We start from the raw sequence: 26,148 nt of genomic DNA, 5'->3' as shown, positions 1-26,148 counted from the left end.
GTAGCGCTAGTTCGACCTCTATAATTATTTTCAAACATTCCCGCACGCTCAGCTACATTCCCGCACGCTCAGCTACATTCCCGCACGCTCAGCAACATTGTGTGGGAAAGTGTTACTTTGCGAACGCAAATGCATGCGCAAAATCGATCTTTGCGCACGATAATTGGAAAAAAATCTTTTCTCTATGTCAGTTTATTTAATTCGTCAGCTTATTCCTACCTCATTTAAATTGACGGGCAAATGTCTAAGGTTCCTTCCCGTACAGTATACTTTGCTTTCCAACACGGATCTTATTGTGTTGTTCTATGGTGCAATGTTTTTGACGAAAACCAAATTGAGGATCAGGAATTAGTTTCTTGGTTTTTGTTATTTGCATTATTCTACTCAAAAATCTTATTTTATTAAGTATCTCCTCAATTATCTTATTATTTATAAAGTATCTCCATTACTTTCGACAGTATTGGTAGCAGGCATCAGTCTGTAAGATGTTACGTCTTCTACGTTCTTATTATAGTATAGTTGTAAGTATGTTTTAGAAATACTATTCCTTGATTTGGTAGCTGCTTAAATTTTTTTCAGTGAATAATTCATATTCGGTGTATTACTTCACTGGTTCAAATACTTTTAGCGTTTTGAATATAAATTCTTTTATATTATATTTATTATATGAATTGTGTTCCAATAGTTATAAAGTAAAGGTATATATGATAGTTATAAAATAAAAAAAATCTCTTTAAATATTTTCCTTAGCCTACTGCACTCTTTTTATGGTCTATTTCTTTGCTGTTTTCCAAGGTACAATCGAACTGTGGGTGGAAATTCCTTACTCAGTGTTTTCAGGTTGATATGCAAACCTTTAAAAATGCATGGACCACATTGACTATCGCACCCGTCACATTATAGGTATTTCTAGGTCATATTAGAAAAGGAGAGCAATAATTCATGTAATACACCTGGTATTATGTGTATCTCAATTAATGATCTTGTTCCAGGCGCCATTCCGATGGTGACAGCCACGGTGTACTGCGCTCCTGCAGTTCTGCGATATGCTGCCCTGGCAGTCTACAGTCTTGGCAGTCTTCTTGGCCTGTATAAGGTAACCTTTAAGAAATAATATTAGGTAGGACTTGCCAGGGTTTGATTATTTGTACTATATTTTATATAAGCGATGTGTTCACTAGTAATAAAAATAGAAAAATATACATTCCAACGTAAAAACTACTTTGAGCTGTACCTTCGAAGTTCCTTACTGATAATGCACCCTACTATATGTGAAAGCAGTTTGAAAATTGTTTTAGGTGTTTTGAGTTTATCCATTACAAACAAGCAAACATTTTCTATTTATATATAATATTAGTTTGTATTCTACCTACCTTTCGGTTCAACCATTGAATCGCGGTTAGATGGGATGATATTGAGAATCCTATCAATAAGTACTTGAACAAGACTTGATTTACACGAGCGAACTAACAGGCAATATTTGACTTGCTCGAGCCTATATCAAAAAGGTTGTTAGGTACAATTAAATGCGATAAGTCAGAAAACTAAATAATGATACTTAATTGGGTAACTGACCCATTTTTTTATTATTTTATATTAATTTAAGATTTAACGATTACACTGAAAATAAATATGGGCGGAATTATTATTATAAAGAAAACTTAAATCATTTGTATAATTATGGATTTCCGCAAAGGAACGCCTTATTCAATAAATTTACTGAAAATAAAATTAAAAACAAACCAGTAGAAACAAAGTTACAGGCATTTAAACTTTTGGATTATGGGTCTTCTGTCCCCATCTTTTGTATAGGTAGTATGGCAAAATTAAGTGACTTCATCATTTTACATTTTTACATTTTATCATGTCTATCTCTATTTAATTGGAAATATTAAAATCCTTACAACTTTCTTGTTATTTGATCGATTGAATTAGTTTTTTCATCATTTTATTTGTAATTAAATTCAGTTACGAAAACGAAAATAGACGAAAGTAGCATCTCCTTGAGAAGACCGTCAACTCACTGCAAGAGATATTATAAGATTCAGGAAAAGAATCAATCTTAGCAGTGGGCTATGATTAACAGTGACTATACAAATATATCATATTGATCGCAGAGAAACATAGCTACCTGAACTTTAATACTAAAGCCGCCACCAACGATAACCATAACTCTACCAACTCTATCTTCGATTTCTGGCTGCCAAACTTGTTAATCATATACTTCAATGAATACGATAGATTCTGTGTATTCATATTATTATTACTTCTGCATTGGACTCATATTCTAGACTAGCTCGTGTATTATTATTATTATTATCCTTACTATCTGTCTAAAGTATGTCTGTCTGCTGAAATATTGTAGATATTTTGACCAATTGGATATTCTCAATAGAGACTGCGGTGATCACTTACTGCATTGCCAAACAGATAATTAACAAAACAAGAAAATGGAGAACATTTGTGTCATAAAGTCTTATCAAGTTCAACATCATGATATGATGTGCGTAACGTAAATCTTAAAAGAAAGCATTCATGTAATAAAATGAGGGTGGGTACAGATTATCCAACAACTTGAAGACTTTACACTCGTATTTACTTTGGTAAAACACTAAATCAAAATATGTGCTAGCGAAAACCGCATATACACTAAACCTGCTCATAGGCAGCCTTTGATATTATATCAAAATCATAATAATAAACAAGACATTCTTGAACCGCTTTCATTAACATTTATATTTCTTCGACGCTCGTTATTCCGAATACGACGCGCACTCTTCTTCCGGAAAAGAATGGGTTCACGTATTCTAGTTGATTTGAACTGGACAGACTAAACGTAACTAATGCGATAAAATCGATTCATCAAAAGGTTGACACCTCCCAACTTTCATTGCTTAAAGTCTCTTTTTGTTTGAAACTGGATACGTCTGAAATTGTCGCCTTAAATCTATTTGTTAACGTAAGGCTTTAGCTTTATTCTGTTTTGTTTTTTGTTTCGTGCTAACACAGCGTCCATCAGAGCTTAATAAAAGGAAAATCTCTTAATAAAATTATAATTATATTTCTTTTATTATTCCTCGTTAAACGTCACAAATAGTTATAGTATATGCCAAGAATTCTTCACCTTTCATTCACCATCTGGGCTACATATTATGTTAAGTCGAAAACTGTAAACTGAACCGTCCGAACGTTTTAATTTTCAATAGTTGAGAGATAAATATTGGTCGACGCAGATTAAATCAGTAAATAAGTAATTTAGTAATAGCTTATGAAGTAGTTGTATACGTTATTATTTATGTTATAACTTTGACTTGTGATATTATTGCATAATCTCATCACAAGCTCTTTTTAGAATCATACCAATCAATATTGTTTTTTATGAAAGGGGAAACGAGTATACATTCACGGGTCACCTGATGGTATGTAATCACTGCGGCTCATACTAGAGAGTATGTAGTACATAAGTAGTACATCAGAGGAACCTCGGAATCGAAACGGCGGATGGGTTTTGAAACTGGGGCACCGTGGTGAGAGTTCTATCTTATGCGCAACTGACGCTTTTATTTTTTATAATCTCCTTGATTAGATTGAAGTATTATAAGCCAAAAGAGAGTTAATTTGAGGTAATTTAACAAACAGTACTAGAAATTGATGGTAATACCGTAGAAAGTTTGTATACGTGACCTATGTATGGAGGTAATGTACTTCAATCATTAGGATTACGTGGACCCAACCAGTTCGATAAGCACTTGCAGTTTTATCGAAATAACTAAAATAAACAGAAATAGCACAGCGGAACATGAAGCATGTTAAAATCTAATCAATTAAGTATTGCGAACAAATTTACGAGACACAAACTGCGTCCTGAAATGGCATCGGGAAATTGTAAACACGTTATGAATTTCCGTTAAAGGTAAATAAAATTTTTATTTGTAAAGTATGTTTTAACATAATCGTTACATTATTATCAAGCTAATCAATTTTTTGATCAAGTGACCAGATCAGGTTTCTCTTCATCCTTTATTCTCAGTTACTAAATTAGCTGTTTAACTAAGGGCTAGAAACTAGGCTTAAATGAAATATTTCTATTTACAGTCGAATTGTATAACACTTTAAAGTTATCATCTTCGAAGTAATACTGGTGGGGGGTATAAGAGGTCTTATAAAGAGTTATTTTTCTGTAATACACTTTAAATTATTCTACACTTTTCATGTTGGTGCCGACAGCAGACTATTCTCCTCTTGATAAAGTCCTTTCGTTACAGTTCTCAAAGTTTCACTGTTTAACTCGTTTTGCAGATATGCTATCATTCTTTCAGCATAGCACTGTTTACGCCAACCCTGCCATACCTCTACCTCTTAATGTTTGCCTGAGTACAAACTGGGAAAGAACCGATTGAGGTGCTGCTATCTTTTGCTTAGCGACAACCAATTTTCCAGAGATTCCCTAAGTGCTCGTTTTCCAAAACGAAACTTCTGTGCGCCTTTTGACATGATACGAGAAAGATCAGATTGATGCCTGAAAAACTTCTTCGAAACTTTTTCAATTATGTCCGTGGGAGGTTTGAGAAGTGTCGCAAACGAAGTGACATCAATTAGACAATGTTATTGTATTCTTATACGTCGTTATAGATCATTTATACGTCGAGATAGACTGTGACAGCTGTTAAAAAATTTAAAATATAAAGTTTGACAATTAGCTTCTATTTTGAGCAATGCACGCACACTAAAGTAATAAACCTGGACTGTTTTCATCAGCAGCAAGTGGCTCTATCTACCTTTAAATTATTCAAGATTTTAAAAAGTATTCTTTTCTTCACACAATGAGGTTTGTGACCATTAATATTTATTAAAATGAGAAGGTATCTTATTTTTTTATTGCCAACTAAAATAGTTGCATCGTACTACGACATTCTGTATTTTCGTAGTATATATTTCACTTTAGATGTCATCAAGGGGGCATACCCGATTTGAAACTTGCTCGTGGTGAAACTTATTTTTTCATTATCTATATATCTATGAGCGAGTAAAGGAGAAGCTTGTAAAGATTATTCTTCTCATATTATGTTTTTTGCGAACCGTTAGAACGTTATTTATCAAAGTTATGTTTAAACTGACTGTTTAAAGTTAAAGCTGTTTAAAGATTATTTGACTTTAACATATATTTATTAACCGACTTCAAAAAAGGAGGAGGTTCTTAATTCGTCGGTATGTTTTTCTATGTTTGTTACGTTGTTATGTTTGTTGTCTGAACCGATCTTGATAATTACACTGGCCTGCAAAAGTAAGTATCACACTTTTCAAATTAATTTTTTTCTTAACTATAGAAGGTAGAGATTTAAGATTAAAAACGTTTTGTTGCAAATTTTATAGGCTTTAATTCTTAGAAACTAAAATTATACATTAGTAACATTTTTCACTAAAACAGATAAAACAATGAAAATAGACATTTTTAGTTTAGTGTAAAAAAATTCTACTAAAATGTATTACATGTTATTTAATTTTTAATAAATGGCCTCCTCGAGCTCTAATTACAGCTTCGAGTCGGTTTGGCATACTGAACACTAGGTTTCCGAGCTGAATGTTGATGTTGGGGAATATTCTCCCATTCTTCTACCAGGGCCTGCTTTAGTGCCCTGAGGGTAGTAGGTGGTGGTCTGCGATTTCTGAATAGCTTCCCAAGCTCATCCCAGGCGTGTTCAATCGGGTTGAGATCAGGACTTCTTGATGTTCAAGCCATCACGCTGATACCGACCTCCTGAATATACTCTTGTACGATATGAGCCGTGTGCGGCCGGGCATTATCATGCATCAGCATCGATCCATCACCCATATTTGCTAAATACGGCCCTGCATACTCATTGAGAATCTCTTGAGCATATCTTTTCCCAGTGGGGGTGCCATTTTCTATGGCTACTAGCTCTGTGCGACCTTCTGAAGATATGCCAGCCCATACATGTACACTGCCTCCACCGTATTGGACTCTTTCTGAGATGCAGGCTTGAAGGTATCGCTCACCAGGTCGCCTGTAAACACTTCGCCTTCCAGAAGTGTAAAGGGAGAATCGAGACTCATCTGCAAACTTGACCATTCTTCTTCATCCCACGTTCACGGGCGTATCGCAGTCTCGCTACTCGATGCTGTCTCTCGAGTTTTGGGCCACTCGCTGGTCTTCGGGGTTTCAAATTTGCTTCAGCAAGTCTTCTTCTCACTGTACTGTCACTAATGTAGTCGTCCCTCCGGGTCTGAAGTAGCTGTTACTGGACTTCAACTGCATTTTGGTGGCGATTTCTTAACACAGTGGAAATAATATAACGATCTTCTCGGGCACTGGTACACCTGGGTCTGCCATTACAAGGTCTCCTCAGATGATGTCCAGTCTCTTCGTACCTTCGCTTTACCTTCTGGACCGTTCGTACCGTCACACCCACCATTCTTGCAGTGCGACGCATACTGATGCCTAGTTCCAGAAAAGCCATGATCCTAGCACATTCTTCAACTGAAAGAGGCATGATAAATAAATGTTATGTGCTTTTTAGCATAAATTTTTAAAACAAGACCCATCGATCTTGAAAAAAATTTAAAACAGAAAGAAAAATGTGAATGGTAAAATTGTAATTCGGAAACGTCCACTTTGAAAAAGGAATGGTTTTGTTTATGAAGTTTTTTTTTCAGCCAATTCTTAAAAGAAGGTTACCGACTATAAAGTTTTTATGTACAAAATTAAATTCTCTTTGGAGTCCTTTTTATTTCGAAAGTATATCTTGTGAACTTAAAACGTTATCCCAATTTTAAAAGTGTGATACTTACTTTTGAAGGCCAGTGTATTTTTTTAATTGAAAGTTGGTGCTTCCCATGTGGTCCAATTGTTTGGTCTAGATCTGATCAATGAGAAACACAAAATTCTTAAATTTGCTATAATATGTGTGCGACAAATTTATGAATAACTCAATATCGCGCCAATCGATGATTATTTTTTTACTGGAAAGGATATACTTCAAAGGTGAGAGTTTAGTTGGGTTCTGATTATGGAATTCATGACAAAGTAACGAAACTCTTTAATTCTTAGGAGCAAATTAACGATACTTGGCCGAATATTTTTTATGCTATCCGGATATTTAAGTCACATACCGTAACGTCGTTATGGTCAAGTAATTGTCGTAGTCAAATATGATGATAAATAGAACTCCTAACGACTTACAGTAAAGACCTGTGGCAGAATTTCTAACTGCAATGCGCTTACGTTCATTGCTGCATTGCAAAATTTTGTAGATGTACACAATTTTAGAAAAATTATTAGATAGCGTACATCAGATTCATTAAAAATTAAAAATAAATTAACAAAAAAACAACCGACTTCAAGAATACTATTTCAAAATAATAGATATATGCAGTAAGAGGTATAAAAATAAATGTGTATTTTTCAACAATCTAATTAATTAATCTAATTCTAGTAACGATTATTGTTATTTTTGGAGTAGGTGTCAGCCAAGGTAGTTTTGTTACTACATACATAGTTAAAGGTGAGATGTGCTTTAGTCACACGCGCGACGCGAGGAGTCGAGAGGGGAGAGCGGGGCCGGAACGGGAGGACACCGATTCCAGAAATAACAATAATCGTAACTAGAATAACATTTTTTATACTTTTTAGTGCGTATTATATCTATTATTTTGATATAGTGTTTTTGAAGTCAGTTGTTTTTTTTGTTGAAAATTTTTTTCTATGTGATTGATATAGTTTTGTTGATCTTGCTAAGCAATTTAAAGTAGATTGCGATCTTAAACCGTAATCATAAAATCGAAATGAAGATGCTGTTAGATCCTTTTCATATGCAAATGAAACCTTTATATTCAGCTTGCTACAAAATTCGAACTTACTCATCGAAAGATAAACGTAGAACTCATACGAAATTTGTGTTTTCTTCATGAATATTTATTACATATGTATGTGATTTTGGAGCATAATTTCTCAAGTTTTAGCTCTATAAACGGAACTTTGGACTGTCAAAGAATGGACTAGGCGATCTATGCAAGCGATGTAGCTGAAATACTGCGAAAAATGACTTCACTCATTTTTTTTAAGTTTTTGTAACACCTAGCTGGGTCAGAAAGCATCCACAGTGCATCTCCATCGCTATCGGTCCTGAGCACCTCTCTTGATTTCACTCCAGTTCTTTTCGATGTCTTTCGCTTAGTCAATCCTCCGCCAAGTTTGCTGTGGACGGCCGCGTATGCAAAACGAAAACGGAACAGTCTAGGGAGTTGAGTATTCATGCCTTGGTATATGGTTGGATCCCTTTGAAGTTAATAGCATAGGCCATAAACTGGATAGCCAGATCGATCCATTTGCGGCACTTAATCTGTTGGTCGATTACAGCGTCTGATTGAGTCTGATGACAGCGTCGCCAAATATGATAGTTGGACATTTATTAACTTGAATACCGAGGATTTTAGGAAGGAGAAGGTCACCAAGTCCATCTCTTATCAGTTGATAAGAGATGGACTTGGTGACCTTCCACGTCTCACATCGCAGCAATACGGTCTTCACGTTGTACCGGAATATCTTAAGCTTAATTACGACTTACTTAAGTTATAATTAATTAAGTAAAAGTAAAAAAGAGAGTTGAACAAAGCATACTTACAAGATTTTATGACGATACGTCACTCGAACGGTTAGCTCAGTTGGGAGAGCACTGGCACGGAACGCCAGAGGTCGTGAATTCGAGCCCCGCATCGTTCATAAAATTTTGTTTACAAATATTTGTGTAAATAAACCATTAAAACTCTCAATATAATTATTAGTACAGTAGGTAAATTAAACTACACACTTTTTACATCTTTTAATGCTTCAATTTTACTTCTCATTAAATGAAATGACGTGTTTATATTTCGCTGGGCCGTTCAATAAAAAGAGAGATTGCGTATGTTGCCGGTAACTTTTAATAAATCAAATTTTAATTATCGATTCTATCCCCTTTTCGCATAAAAATATAATGTTTCTTCTGCATAGCAATGATATGTATGACACCTCCGACAGACATTGCTATGCAGACGACGGCACTGGTGATGCCGTATACACGGGCCATGCAGGTCTCTCTCGAGAAATCATCGACCAGTGCCGGATGAAAGTTGTGTCTTTTTCTTTTCTAGCGCTATACAAAGCGCAGGTCAGACCATATATGGAGTATTGCTGTCATCTCTGGTCTGGCGCACCCCAGTATCAGCTCGAACCAATAGAACGCGTGCAACGCAGAGCTGCTCGAATTGTCGGGGATCCAATGAACAGTTCGATCTTGCGTAGAGATGTCGCCTCATTGGCATAAAAAGGCATAAAAGGCATTTATTTTCTCAAAATTGACTTCCTTAGAATTCTTTTTGAAGTAATTTCTAATATACTAGATACTACTAACCGCTTCGGAAACAAAAGGTGCTCTGAGAGAGAAGAAGCGGTGCAAAAAACTCTCCCAGCATTCTTTTTTGCGCTCTTTTTAATGAAAATGTACAATATTGTACTGACATTGCTATTGCTATAAAATAAACAAAATCTAGTCCCAGGCTGTCCGATCACTTAGATATTCAACTTTTACAAATTCAACAATTTACGACAGAGCCATTTTTAATAAAACATTTAAATTAATTAACAGATAATGCCTGAACAGTGGCTAGGACTTTATTATTAAAGTGTATACATTTACCCTTAAAGCTATTATGTATCTTATGAAGCCTACTAGAATTAGTTACAAGCAATCCCTTATTTCTAGTGTTATAATAATGAAAATCACTATTAAGTGCAAAAAGGTGATCTTTTTTGTGAACGTGAACATTAAATTTTCATAAATGTTCTGACAATGAACAGTCATAATATTTATTTCTTTAAATTTTTCTTTGAGAGACTGTCATACTCCCATGGCGAGGTGTAACTATCGTGCAAATAGCTTCATTATTAGATCCTGAAGAAGTTTTATTTGCTACAATTAAAAATTACCTTAGCTAATAAGTCTCCCAAATATTAATAAATTAAAATAAATAAATAACCAAGCTGATATATAGCACGAACAGCTCTCTTTTGCAGAGCAAACACTATATCAATGTCAGCAGCATGAAAATTGTGTGTCTACCGCATTTATCACGGAGAGTGTTCCGAAGAGCTGTTTCACCTGATTCCTGCCGCCGAATTCCACCTTCGCACGAATCGCCACAAATTAGGATATCATCTCCACCATCTGGATGTGTGGCGTTCCTCCACAGTGTGGTTTTCAAGCAACTCTCTTCCACGTGCTACAAAGCTGTGGAATGAGCATCCTTCTGCGGTGTTTCTGGGACAATACGATGTGGGTACCAAAAAAAGTGCGTACCTGTAATCTGTACCGGTCTAGGAGTGGTGAATATGGATGATGCTTTAGTTATTGAAATAGATAGACCTGCAGGCTGCGGGATAGGAGTGGTGAATATGGATGATGCTTTAGTTATTGAAATATATAGACCTGCAGGCTGCGGGATAGGAGTGGTGAATATGGATGATGCTTTAGTTATTGAAATAGATAGACCTGCAGGCGGCGGGATATGAGTGGTGAATATGGATGATGCTTTAGTTATTGAAATATATAGACCTGCAGGCTGCGGGATAGGAGTGGTGAATATGGATGATGCTTTAGTTATTGAAATATATAGACCTGCAGGCTGCGGGATAGGAGTGGTGAATATGGATGATGCTTTAGATATTGAAATATATAGATCTGCAGGCTGCGGGATAGGAGTGGTGAATATGGATGATGCTTTAGTTATTGAAATATATAGACCTGCAGGCTGCAGGATAGGAGTGGTGAATATGGATGATGCTTTAGTTATTGAAATAGATAGACCTGCAGGCTGCGGGATAGGAGTGGTGAATATGGATGATGCTTTAGTTATTGAAATATATAGACCTGCAGGCTGCGGGATAGGAGTGGTGAATATGGATGATGCTTTAGTTATTGAAATATATAGACCTGCAGGCTGCGGGATAGGAGTGGTGAATATGGATGATGCTTTAGTTATTGAAATAGATAGACCTGCAGGCTGCGGGATAGGAGTGGTGAATATGGATGATGCTTTAGTTATTGAAATATATAGACCTGCAGGCTGCGGGATAGGAGTGGTGAATATGGATGATGCTTTAGTTATTGAAATAGATAGACCTGCAGGCGGCGGGATAGGAGTGGTGAATATGGATGATGCTTTAGTTATTGAAATAGATAGACCTGCAGGCTGCGGGATAGGAGTGGTGAATATGGATGATGCTTTAGTTATTGAAATATATAGACCTGCAGGCTGCGGGATAGGAGTGGTGAATATGGATGATGCTTTAGTTATTGAAATAGATAGACCTGCAGGCGGCGGGATAGGAGTGGTGAATATGGATGATGCTTTAGTTATTGAAATATATAGACCTGCAGGCTGCGGGATAGGAGTGGTGAATATGGATGATGCTTTAGATATTGAAATATATAGATCTGCAGGCTGCGGGATAGGAGTGGTGAATATGGATGATGCTTTAGTTATTGAAATATATAGACCTGCAGGCTGCGGGATAGGAGTGGTGAATATGGATGATGCTTTAGTTATTGAAATAGATAGACCTGCAGGCTGCGGGATAGGAGTGGTGAATATGGATGATGCTTTAGTTATTGAAATATATAGACCTGCAGGCTGCGGGATAGGAGTGGTGAATATGGATGATGCTTTAGTTATTGAAATATATAGACCTGCAGGCTGCGGGATAGGAGTGGTGAATATGGATGATGCTTTAGTTATTGAAATAGATAGACCTGCAGGCGGCGGGATAGGAGTGGTGAATATGGATGATGCTTTAGTTATTGAAATAGATAGACCTGCAGGCTGCGGGATAGGAGTGGTGAATATGGATGATGCTTTAGTTATTGAAATATATAGACCTGCAGGCTGCGGGATAGGAGTGGTGAATATGGATGATGCTTTAGTTATTGAAATAGATAGACCTGCAGGCGGCGGGATAGGAGTGGTGAATATGGATGATGCTTTAGTTATTGAAATATATAGACCTGCAGGCTGCGGGATAGGAGTGGTGAATATGGATGATGCTTTAGTTATTGAAATATATAGACCTGCAGGCTGCGGGATAGGAGTGGTGAATATGGATGATGCTTTAGATATTGAAATATATAGATCTGCAGGCTGCGGGATAGGAGTGGTGAATATGGATGATGCTTTAGTTATTGAAATATATAGACCTGCAGGCTGCGGGATAGGAGTGGTGAATATGGATGATGCTTTAGTTATTGAAATAGATAGACCTGCAGGCGGCGGGATAGGAGTGGTGAATATGGATGATGCTTTAGTTATTGAAATATATAGACCTGCAGGCTGCGGGATAGGAGTGGTGAATATGGATGATGCTTTAGTTATTGAAATAGATAGACCTGCAGGCTGCGGGATAGGAGTGGTGAATATGGATGATGCTTTAGTTATTGAAATATATAGACCTGCAGGCTGCGGGATAGGAGTGGTGAATATGGATGATGCTTTAGTTATTGAAATAGATAGAATGCAGCAACCAACCAACGGCGGACCTGAGCCGGGGATTAATCAAGATAAATATAAGACAGAAAACATTTTTACTAGTTGGACTTGCCGTCTCTCACTAAATTCACTTCGCAAATTTTATTTTGCTCTGTACAGAAGCTACATGGTCAAGATAATCAAGGCGACAAACTAATAACAAAAGACATCCATATCTAATAAATAAATAATATAATACTAATTACTTCTTTTTTAAACCTATTCAATATTCCAGCTTTACCAGCCAGTATGGCTTTCACCTCATTGTCACTATTTATTGATTGTCCCTCGTATGTTTGAGTATTTCAGATTTATGAGACTTGAGATTTTTGGTTACAGGCGATGCGCGCGTGGTCGCCGTGGGAGCGGAGGTTGTGTTTCGCTGCGCCGTTTTGTATGCGGTTGTTGCTGGCAGGAGCTCGGGCCACCAGGTTCGGTGGTGGAGACCCTCACGCTATCCTTCATGTCTTCCTACAGGTAATATTAACACAAATAATGATAATACTTTAGATAAAACGCATAGGTTTTATCATTAAATATAACATCTTTAACCCAGCACAACCATTAACAACTACATACCACAAGGTGATAAGACACAGCAAATCAGGTCAGTTTTTTTTATAACAATATTATCTATATTCTACGCGACACTTCCGAATCTTTATTAATTAACAAAGTATAGTTTTAAACACACCGATTGACTCTTTGACATTGCGCAAAGGAGTAGGGTCCCCTGCATCTACTATCGGATATATCACGTGGAATACGTAGAGGTCCGCTCAATCCGTTTAGCTCCTAGCAAAATAGTCAAACATATATACATTAAACCAATGTCCTCTATATCGATTTGGTTGCAGCCTAAACATATTATGGTAATTGAGTATATGAAATAATTTTGACGTCAAATATTTTTTTATTCATATTATTATATTAAACAATGTATATTTTGCTTCTATAAGTCGCAGTAATAACATCAAAGTAAGTTTTTTTGTTATTCTTAATATTTGATCACACATACATAATTAATATTGTGAGCCATGTAATATTAAAAAGATTGGCAAGAGGTGTTAGATAAGACACCGAATATGATAGTAGAACCAATAACGCACAGTATGTCAGGCTCCACTTAACTCTTAGGGAACTCTGCTCTTGGCAAACGTCCAAATGGATAAGCTCGCCCTCAGAAGGCCGCACGTAACTCATTATTAAACAAAAACATCATATCAGAGATATGTATCTCTATGGCTCGAAGGGCGTCGTCGACATTGATTTTATCTTAAATATAGATAATACTTTAATATAGGTGTAATATCGAAGTGATAGTTTTATATTCATAAATCAATTTTGCAAATATTGCAATAAGTCTTGTTTTAATATACTTATTATAATAAGAATAATATTGAGACACATTTACACATTTTATCTTTACCCAAACTAGGCTAGCCTGTACTATGGGTACAAGTCAACGATATATTTAATACAATATACTTACTTAAACATACATATAAACATCAATGACTCGGAAACAAACATCCATATTCTTCATATAAATGTTTGCACCTACCGGGATTCGAGCCTGGGACGTCTAGGTCAGTACGCAGGGTCTCTAACCACTGGGCTATATGGGTCGTCTTTTTTTTATGAAAGTAAGGGACGAGACGAGCAGTACGTTCAGCTAATGGTAATTGATACGCCCTGCCCATGACAATGCAGTGCCACTCAGGATTTTTGAAAAACAACAAAAATTCTGAGCGTCACAAAATTGCGATCGTCACCTTGAGACATAAGGGATTAAGGTCTCATTTGCTCAGTAAATTCACTAGCTACGGCGCCCTTTACATAAATGCCCACACATAACTTTTCTAAAATGCTTCACGGCAGAAATCGGCGCCGTTGTGGTACCCATAATCTAGCAGGCATCCGGTATAAAGGAGCCTCTCAATGGGTATAACTGTGATTTGATATTCATACGACCAAAAATGACAATCCGGCAACCGTCATTTCTATTATGCCAAAATACCAGAATTATAAATATAGAGAAGAATTGTAACGGAAAATACACACAGAAACTTTCCTTATAACAATGATCATGAATATTATGTTAACACAAAATAAATAGATAATAATATTGTGACATTCAATCCGAGACGCTCCGCAGGAGTGAAGGCCTGTAAGTTATGTGAAAGTTCAAGTTGATTCAATAATGAATAAGGCTTACACTTTACAGAACAGCCAACGCAAACTTAAAATAGCGTCTAGCAAGGCCTGAAACCTGAAAAAAATTCTAACCGATAAACGTACATCGTGAACTTTTCATTTTTTTCATCTAACTGAAATTTTACCGTTTTTGAAGTTGTACTTCTTTTGGCGCTTTAGGAAAAAATATCAGAGTGAATTTTTACGATGCGCGAGCACACCGTCACGCAAATTCGACACCCTGACCAACTAAGGTCAATTAGAATATTTGTATCATAGGCACTTCAGCTACAATAAGCCTCTTCTAACTCATATTATCCGAGAAGTTTTAACTTCAAACTGATTTATACGAGTTTGTTTACCACAAGTTTTCCCTGATCCACAGAAATGAGAAATACATTTTTCTGTTTTTGCTTCAGTCATCAGAGCAATATAAAGCCGTGCTATTTAATTAATGATCGCTCCATGGCCGTCTTTAGCAGTAAATATATTGTTACAACACATTGTGCACTCATATTAAAACTAACGTGTGCCGTAAATTTTACTAAACTTACGCCGTGCAATTCCCTCGGAGCAATGGTTTCTTTAGGCTACATTTGCTGAAGGTAATTAACGGGAACCGGGAAATTGTATCTCATTTTCAACCGACTTCTAAAAGGAGGAGGTTCTCAATGCGATCGGCATTTTTTTATGTATATACACCGATTACTCTGAGATTTATGATCCGATTTACGTAATTCAATTCTTCTTTAGTTAGCAAACCTTTACCTTTAATATTAATAAAACACTATTATTTGTATGTGCTACATATTGATAGCTTTGAAGTCGGTGCCAAGCCAAATCTTATAGTTGGGACCTACGCAGCATGCACCTAGGTGCACATATAAATAATAGTATTTTATTAATATTATAGGTAAAGGTTTGCATAAGAGGTGTATTAAATTAAAGTTTTAATTATTTGATACTTTTCAGTTTGTGAAGTCGGTTTTTTTAAACGTAGTTTTTTTTTTTCAATTTATAGATCCATCATACATTTGTAGCTATTTTTCCAAAGAAACATTCTCGAAACATTTCTGGTTGCTTTTTATTTCTATATCTGAATTATTTCCAAATATATTACGAATGATATACCAAGATTAGCGTTTGATGCGTCTCTCAGATGGCTGGCTCAGTTGGTAAGAGCGCTCGGACGGAACTCCAGAGGCACGGGTTCCAGTTCCGCATCGTTCATAAATTTTGGTTACCAATTTTAAATTACTATAAAGAGAACCCACTGAGTTTGTTGCGCCCATTTTTCTCAGGTCTGAGGCATTCGTTTTGGAATGGGTGGTAGTTTTTGACTTTCAATAAGTGATGTCACATCCTATTTTGAATAAAAATATTTGAATTTGAATATAGGTTTATTTTCCAGATCCTAGATGTTAGGGATGTCACTTTAACACATTGAGAAACAGGTGTTGGTTATGGAAATGTATATTTTTATTTTATGGAAGAGTATACCGTTTGCTCATTTTTCCTCCACTTGATGGTAAGTCATCGCCACCGCACATACTCTCTTGGATCATCAGAGAAATCACAGGAACGTTATCAGTCTTTTAGAAAGGTGTACACGCTCTTTTTGAAAGGTTAATTTTGTATCGTCCTGAAAACATCCTACATGTCTGTTCAAACTAAGGATTGGTACTGCGTGGATGAAAGCTCCTTGAGTACCGCACCATCCGCATCCAGAGAGTGAGAACAATATTTTAGTTTGTTATGTCTGCGGTCCAAACATGGAATTCGGTGACTGGAATTAGGTCGATCGGCTTTTCGAAATACTCCTCGTGATAAATTCGGTAGAAGACACACAATGAAGCAACAATATATATAAGTATTTGCAATAATTACATCATATAATATATGACAGTGCAAGGTCGGTCACAAGGTCAGGATCTTCGTGGTTGTCCATTTTTTTGTGGGCGTTGAACACGACATTAAGTAAAACACTTTCACTTTTGGTTACACTTCACATAACAGCTATAGACCACATAATAAGAACGTGGTGTTCCCGGCATCAGCGTGCGACACAACCGCCTCGCTTGATAGCTCCTCTCTGACTAACTGCTCGCCGCTCGCCCGGTGCCCGATCTCGACCGTATTCGCACCGCACGCCGATTACACTCGAGCCATGACGAGTACCGAAACATCTTCGTATTCATTCGTGGCTAGACGTACTAGACTACGAAATATATATAAATATATCATATTAGTGTAACCTAATTCTTACAAACAATATCTAATTAATTTAAAAGACAGAAAACTTCAAATAACAGAGAATTCAATTTCCTCTCCGAATTGCTGGCTGTCGTTTGCCAATAAAGTAATTAGTGAGGCACTTATAGAGAAATTGATTTTGTTGAACTCGTCTAATTACTGTGATTCACATCGAGGTTAATATAAATATCGTCGAGAATATTATTTTCCTTAAGTACAGTGTTATTTTTACTAACGCCTTAAGTCGACAACGCTTTGTGATTCATCTGGTGCCACAAGAGAGAATGGGCTGAGGTGATCACCCTTATGTATGCTCATTTGTTCTCCTCCCTAAAAATAATCTTCCACCTAAATCGTTAGGTCAATCCCTGTACCTTTGAATGCTTAAATATATAATATTTACAATTGGACATACAATTTTCTTTATATACGAAGATCGTAGTTAACCTTAATAACAATTATATTAACAGTATGATTTTTTTCCAAGACTCGAGAATAAGTCTTTAACAATTTGTCCTAGTCTTACTGTCTACTCTTGATACAATGATGCAAGTTTCCCGACTTCACTCGGCTTCATCTGGTCTCAGTAATATGCCGCCTCTGTACCTTCATCCAGGTCCCGTTGACAGTTTCTCCATAGAGAGAATGCTTCATTTTCAATATTCTGCGATAATTACAATAAATTGAAGTTTTTTAATCACTGTCTACAATTACGTATTGATCACATAATCTACAACAATACAATGATGTAAGATTTGCGCGTCCAGCAAATTGGCACAAATATATTTTTTAACCATGTGCCTCTTAATGCCACGTCTCACATCCAAACAATAATAAAGTAATTACGTGTGAAGTGAAATGAGTAATAAGCAAATTAAAAGGAAATTTTAAAACCTAACCTTTGCTGTGGGGCAAAACTTTCCCTTTGTCGTGGTATTTTACGTATGAGTCAATTTCGTGACAAAACGCGATGGAGAGTATCTTGAATCATAATCCAACGATCGTCTTTCAATGGTATTTATATTATAATCTCGTATCTTAATGTGTGATCGTAAACTACGTGCTACAAAATTTCTTTATAAATTAAACCTGCTGGTACATTCATTGAACGCTAATTAGGGTATCGAGAACCGGTCCCGTTTTAGAGAACCGGGATTTTTTGTTCTCGCCTATGCTGAAACCGGTTTACCGGGATTTTTGATACTTTCAGGATTTTTTACCACAACTTCCCGCGTGGATATAGGCTATATCGCGTTTCGTATTTTATTCCTCTGGTGTTGCAAGACAATGTGGGCGGTGATCACTTAACACCAGGTGACCCGTACGCTCGTTTGTCCTCCTATTCCATAAAATAAAAATAAAAAACACATACCTATACAACCTCAATTATAAATTTAAATATTTTTGAAGTAATCAACTATTATTATTAAAATCACACAATTTTCTTCTTATCTTTAAAAACATAACGTTCCAAATATGACTGCTATTTAATAACATTAGGTACGGAACGTATGTATGAATTATAATCATGAACTTATTTTTTAACATTGAACTTTAAAGTGAACCACCTTTTTTATGAAAATAAGGGACGAGACGAGCAGGTCATTCGGCTGATGGTAATTAATATAATAATACGCCCTGCCCATTACTATGAAGTGCCGCTCAGGATTCTTGAAAAACCCAAAAATTCTGAGCGGCACTACTAAATGCGCTCGTTAATTTGAGACTACAGTGCCCTTCAGACCGAAACACAGTAATATTTACACATTACTGCTTCACGGCAGAAATAGGCTCCGTTGTGGTACCCATAATCTAGCCGGCATGCTGTGCAAAGGAGCCTCCCACTGGTAAACCTTCTTTAAAATAAGAATTAAATCCAAAAAACAAAATTCAAATCAACAAAAATTCCCGGTTCTCTACTTAGCAAAAAGTACCGGGAAATCCCGGGATTTATCTACCTAATATATATATTATATTATATATATATATTAGTAGAATTGATTGCAATAAATATTAATGTCCATCAGGGTTATCATTAAATTCGCAGTTAAATACAATAACATGTTTATCGCAATTTTTCGTTATCCGTCTACAAGTTGGAGAAAACGTTGGGGAAACGTACGAGGAAAAAAACAATTCTGATGAATAAGTGATTGAGATGTCGTAAATATATCAGCATAAATGTATGTTTATATTCTCTATGTAAAATGGGAGATGCCATTATTGTTAAAAGCGTAGCTGAAAATAATATTATCCGTAAAAATTTTAAAAGTAGATAGTTTAGAAAGTTAGCCAAAACACAGACTTTGTAAGGATTTTTTGCTTATTTTTGTGAAGAATTTCCATTAAATTTTATCTTTTAATTATTTTAAGATAACTTCAAAGTTATTCTTAAAGTTACACAGCTTTAAATTACAAATGCTGGCATTAATGGTTAAAACAATATTTTAGTGCTTTGGTTGGCAAATAAGGACCTTACCCTTTTCATCTTCACGAGTGACGTTATCAAATAGGGATGACGCTTATGAAAGGGTACCTGTAATATGTTTATTACTTCTCTCTTATGTTGTGGATTGTCGTCAAAGGTCCACTTAATGGTACAGTATCATACTCTGCTCTTCCCTCTGATGCTTCGGTCGCGTTCAAAGTGTCAATCTGATTATTGTGCAGTGCTTCTTTTACTTAATGTCTCTCGCCAAACCTCGCATTTTGTAATACAAAATAATGCTCCACCGCTCTTCAGCAACAATCCCCTTAATGCCTCATCTAGTATCGGAATACTAGGTTTTGAAATCTCGAGCGATTGCCAGTTCCGCGTTCATGTGGAGGGCAAAGCCAAATTGACTACGAAGAAACTGTATTGTTCGTTGGTCGTGAAGGTCATAAATAGCCGACCTCCATTCTAGCACTCTACAAAGTGCAGGTCCAGTCACAATTGGAGTATTGCTCCTATCCCTGATCTGGCGCACCCCAGTATCAGCTAGAAGTCTAATTAGTAGAGAATTCAGTATTCTGTGAACGGCTACATCACTTGGCGTTTCGCTGCATTTACTTTGTGTCTTCTACCGCATTAATCATGGGCAGTGTTACAAAGAGCCGTTTGAACTGATTCCTGCCGCCGAACTTCACCTTCACACGGCACGCCATAAACTTGGATATAGTATTTACTATTATTATTGTGTGGCGTTGGTGGAAATTCGCACTCTACAGTGGGGATTTCAAGGAATTTTGTTCCACGTACAAAACTAACCATGAAATGAGCTTCCTTTGTGGCTTTCTTGGATTTTGAATACATTTTTATGGAGATATTATGAATTTCGCTTTTGTACTAAACCCTATTTAATTTTAACAAGTTATTTATTATAATATTATATTTTTATCGATCAGAATAACCAAATACTAAATGTTACTGGGAAGTGGATTTGGCCACATATACAAAAATTCTGAACTGTAATATTGCCTCGGTAACATAAGTAGCTTCAACGTATAATTTGCTTTTTACATTTCATACTTTATTTACAGATAAGACACATTTATGATTAGATTCACAGAACACAGTTCTTTATTTTAATTTTACTTACTTTAAAGTTATGATTCGTATCTCGACGGATTTAAAAAACAATCAAGCGAGTCCATGATACTCTTTCGATGATAACTGACATATAATTTTACTGCTATCTACTGTCAGTAAAAATGTCACCAAAATTTTACGACGTCTTCTTAAAGAAAGATCCGATTTCAGTATAAGAATTGAAATTCAGTCATGTGTTATTTTTTATCACCAGTGATATAATAAAACCTACCATTATTTCACACTCAAGCTTACAGATATAAAACCAGTCATTTATAGAGCTCGAACCGTCCACGTTTCTACCCCATTACAAAGATATTTAAAAGTATAGATAGGTTACCTAGACAACATTCGGTGTTTATAAATGATACACCAACGCACATATGAATAATTTAACATTGCAATAGCACACTACATTACGATTACACGTCAAAGAAGGATAGTAAATGCAATTATTGCAAGCGAAAAAGAGATAAATCTAATTTGCAAATTGCTTCGTATTTGAAAAGAAAAAAATCAGAATATACAAATAACTCATCAGATATGATTTTTTACCGTACACATTGATTTATGCCTAAAATACGGTTCATGCAGTAAAAGTTATAAAATAGTAAAACTGCATTGAAATTAGGTAAATAAAGTGTCATTGATTATATAAAAAATAATTTAATATTGATTATAGTATGTAGCCACATTGATGATATCAGTTATTTGTACATAAAATAATAAAAAACATACAGACTTAACAAAACAAAGACGAAATGTATTTAGAGTAAGGGCCCCATTTTTATAATTTTACTAACGACGACTTCCAAAAGTTTTAAGTTTACAATTATAAACTTTTTGTATCTTATATTATTTATGAATGTCTTTTTGTTGAGGGTTTATTACAATAAGATAATGGGAGAATCAACTACGTGGAATCTCTTGTATGCTGACGACGTTGTACCAATATCTGATAGTGTGCGAAAGCTACAAGAAGACTTAGAAAGATGGAGAGAGTCATTGAAACAAAATGGCTTGCCCATTAGCAGGATAAAAACCCAATATTTGTTTTGTAATTGCAATACCAACCTTTTACTTAACCCTCCCTAGAGCTAAAACATTTAAGTATCTAGGGTCCGTGCTCTCCGACGATAGCTCTATAGAAGCGGACGTAACACAGAGAACGACATCTGGATGGTGCAAGTGACGTACTCTCATATTGGTGGTATTTGACGGTAAAGTGCCAGCATAATCTAAAGGCCAGGTCTATAAAACAGTAGTCCAACCAGCATTACTGCACGGTAAAGAAGTTTGGGCAACCAAAAAGACCCACACCAGAAGCTACACACCACCAGAATGCGTATGCTGAGATGGGCGGCAGGAGTAACACTCAAGGACAAAGTACTAAATAGAGGAAGGTTTAAAGTTTCACCCATAACCGACAAAATATCAGAATCAAGGCTCAGATGGTATACATAATGCGTAGGCCCGACGATTATATGGTGAAAAAGTGCCTTTCCGTGGCTGTAAGAAAGAGGAAGAGGGGAAGACTTCAAACTACCTGGATGACGAATATCCAAAGGGACATGAAACGCCTTAGCCTCAGTGACGAAAACGCGAAAACGCGATCTACATGGCGCCGCGTGATAACAAAAGCCGACCCCTCGTAACTGGATATGGCGAGGACTCTGCTACAAGCATCTTCTGCCACTCTTACCACTTGATTCGCCTATTCTTTTTGTTAAGTTGATGTTCTACCTACAGATTTTTCACTTATTTTGACGTGGGTGTGTTTTGGAGTAATAGATCTATAAGTATTATATTAAAATTTAATTTGTACCAAAATTCATGGACGATGCGGGACTCGAATCCGCGCCTCTCGGGTTCTGATCGAGCGCTCTTACCTACTAAGCAAATTGAATTTCAGTTAGTTATTTTTTTAAGTGTTATATTTGTGACATGTTATACAATCGTGGCACATATACGTACAAGGGTGAGTGAACCAAGGATTAGCCGCGTGCAATGGCCGCGCTAGTAAGGCTTCAATGGATTCGGTCAACTTCACAAAATATATACACAGACTATTTTAATTTAATTTATTAACGCTATTTAAAATATTGTTTTTCTTCAATACTATCAGGAATATTATCAAAAGAAGTGGTAACTGGCACCAATCCTATTCTTAAATTATTGAAACATTCGTGAGACATTGTAACATTATATATAATAATAAAATTAATATTATTAGAAGTAGATGCAATTAACACAACTATTTACGGAAGTAGTATCTACTGATAGCAAATAAACCTACCTGATACTTGCTAATATCTAGAGTCGAGAGAGATGCCTAGATAGGTATCGCTTAAGCCATGCAATATGTAGGTACTTAATCGTTGCTAGAAGCTAAAAAAAGCAGAATCCAAAAAGATCGCAAAAAAGAATGCTGGGAGTGTTTCTTGCGCCGTTTCTTCTCTTTCGCCAGTTGTTCCGAAGCGGTGGTAGTGTTTGAACTAACATCAAATAGAATCTAACTAAAGGAACCAATTTTTAGAAAATACATGCCTTTTGTGCCTAATATCATTAATATTTGGCGCTATATAAGTACAGGTAGGTAGTAGTTACCTACTCATTTCCCCATTGTGCCTTTGTCAGCTACACTCGAAACGATGACGAACGACGCTGATTGTTACTAGTTTATAATATAATTGAATAGATCAACTAATTAATTAATTCTACATTTGCCGCTCTTAATATACCAGCTGTTTGAGAGCCAAATGGTTATTAACCGCCGCGATGGCAAGCGTCCTGATGGAATGACCCTGGTGGCTTGGGCACGGGGAAGGGCGCTGGTGTGGGACATGACTTGCGTCGACACTGTGGCTCCTTCTCATATCAAAGTTACGTCAGTTGGGGCGGGGGCTGCTGCTTCGACTGCCGAAGACAGCAAGCGTCGCAAATATATCGGTCTCTGTGAGTCTTACATCTTTGTGCCGTTCGGTGTCGACATACTTGGCTCGTGGGGCCCAGAAGATAGTACCTTGTATATTCTCCGCGCCTCAATAGGGATACTGGAAACCCAAGCGCTGGCAGCTATATCGGTCAACGGATCAGCCTTGCTATCCAACGCGGAAATTCTGCCACTATTCTTGGTACGCTTCCACGTAATGATAGTTTTAATTTAATGTAATTATAGTAATAAGATTTGTTTTATTCAATTGTCACTTTTATAGAAATCAATCACTCAGTGAAAATAGTAGGTATATTAAGATAATATACAGATATTATACTTTTTTCGTTTTCTTCTCTCATTATGAGCTCTGTTCTCAATTCAAATATGTCTCGTCATATATTAAAATATGCATTTCTTCCTTTTTTAATTTGTCTAATTTACACCAAGACTTTGGATTATCACGATTAACATAGTTTAGTTATGGAGGTGAAAACAATGGCCTCAACTGAATTGAATTTAAGCGGCTATCCTCTACGACATAGTAAGCTTTTGGTATTCCCTCAGGACAGTGAGTACTGAGTAGGGTCCGACCCTCGTTTTAACCCTTTTAAATGATTTGTGTCCTCCAAGATAGTCTCAGGATCAACTTTCATATCTTACAACATCTTGTTTGGCCAACATAAACTAGGTACTTAAATGCTTCCTTCTTTTCTTCTTGTCCCTTCATGGAGGCTTAGATTGTAATTGTATTTTAATTGTTAACATTATCAGCGGTCATGTTGAATTGCAGTTATTTTATTTCATTGCGTCCTCTTCAAATTCTTTTTATTATGATTAACGGATAAGATAAAAAAAGGGCACCTACTTTAAATTATATATTTATATTATTGTTTAAAATTTGGATAACTTTTAATTTTATTTTGACAGCATATAATTATATACAGAATATGTTTGCATATAATATAATATATATGGTGCCCCAAAATTTAATTTATTTAGCTAAGTATTAAAGTTTGATGATGCATTTTATTAATATGATGGTCTCCAACTAACTAGCAATTAAAAGTAAAGCTAATTATTTAGAGATAATCACGACCTATAGGTACATCTTAAATAAGAATATAAAGAAAAAGATACGATTTAAATATAAAATATAAATATACCTCGTCAAGTTATAAGCCGCTTTGTTCTCTTGGGCCTTTTGTTTTGAAGAGCAGGTTGGCAATCTTTTGTGTGACACTATTCCATACGTTACAAGTAGGTATTTATTGATATTTTTCAAAACCACATATCTAATTTACGTAATTATTTTTTTCAACAAAAAAAATGGAAATTATGAATGTTTTTACACAAAGTAGTTGACCGTCCGATTTCATTCAGAATAAATTTTAGGTATATATAGTTAAACATTTAACGCCTTTCGCATTTTAATAGCAAACGGCTAGTTGCACAAAGCATCCTAAGTTAATGTTTTATTAAATACCGTCACTTTCTTCTTCATTTTGACAGTCAAAGTGATGCAATTGAACATCACCTACGATGTTTACCCATTTTATTATTATTCCAATCAACTGTGAGATCGTTAATGTTTTTTAAAATGCCTATGTTACTCAGTTATAATATTTCTTATGGAAGAGCCCGGATTATGCCTTTGATCAATAGGTAGTATTTTATTAATATTATAGGTATTAGGAGTATTAAATTAAAAATTTATTAAGTTATTTTATACTTTTCCGATTATGAAGTCGGTTTTTTTATCGTAGTTTTTTATTTGAATTTATTTGATTTCTGATAACAATCGTTCAGAATAGAATTAGTGTAAACACGATTAAAATGATGTTTCCCCGAACAAAAAAAAACAGACTAGTTTTTTATTTAAAGTTAACGGCATACAAACAAAGGATTAAATTGTGTGGGCGTGGCTTAATTGCGTGGTAATCGCTTCCAATCCAAATGCCAGGTCAAAGAGATAGCAAGTTTTATTACTTACATTTATTTTGCTTCTATGGTTATTGGTACAAGTCTCGAAAACATTATTATAATTAAATTAAAGAAAGCTACAAAACAATGCACAATCAGCATTATTTTGGGGGACGGAGTGCCGACGCGTGCTTTAGGTTTAGCCGAGTTGGGCCGGCGTAACTAGGGCAGTACGTTAATTCAAATTTTAATAATGTTAATAGTCAATTTAGTTTTTTTTTGCAAAGCTCGAGTAAAACATTGTAAAAGTCTTACAAGCTTAATTTTAGTTCAAATATTGCATTGTTTATTAGAAAAACGGTAAATAATTTCGGGTAGAGTCTGCCTTCGGTGTTATTTTCCCACGAGAAAATTTATTTCAATTGTGTTTCTGCTGTTGTAATATTTTAAATAAAATAGTTAAATAAAATATTGGATAAAAATGAGACTTTACAGCAAACTAAACAAAGAGATTCAGGATAGATAAACAGCAGTTTTTTGTAATTAATATTTGCCATTGGATTTTATAGAACCAAATCTTAACAAGACTAATCTTTGGCATTTTTGAGTAACCTCTAAGTCTAGATTTAGAGTAAATTGAAATGCCATTACGTAATTAACTAACCACTGGCCAGCACTGCCACTCCTTTTTACCCCA

At 35.7% G+C, this 26,148-nt stretch overlaps 1 protein-coding gene across 1 annotated transcript in view; it reads left to right on the top strand.

Annotated features, from left to right (window-relative positions):
• The window catches only part of LOC126966737 (progestin and adipoQ receptor family member 4), an 89,242-nt gene that overhangs the window by 49,393 nt on the left and 13,701 nt on the right, over positions 1 to 26,148 (top strand). Inside the window, exons 3-4 of the mRNA XM_050811005.1 lie at positions 993 to 1,096; positions 12,916 to 13,053. Coding sequence (XP_050666962.1) covers positions 993 to 1,096; positions 12,916 to 13,053 — 242 coding nt within the window. The remainder of the gene's footprint in view (positions 1 to 992; positions 1,097 to 12,915; positions 13,054 to 26,148) is intronic.

This window comes from Leptidea sinapis, chromosome 11 (assembly GCF_905404315.1).
Source record: "Leptidea sinapis chromosome 11, ilLepSina1.1, whole genome shotgun sequence".
Taxonomy (NCBI): domain Eukaryota; kingdom Metazoa; phylum Arthropoda; class Insecta; order Lepidoptera; family Pieridae; genus Leptidea; species Leptidea sinapis.
This window is presented reverse-complemented; position numbering and strand designations above follow the sequence as displayed.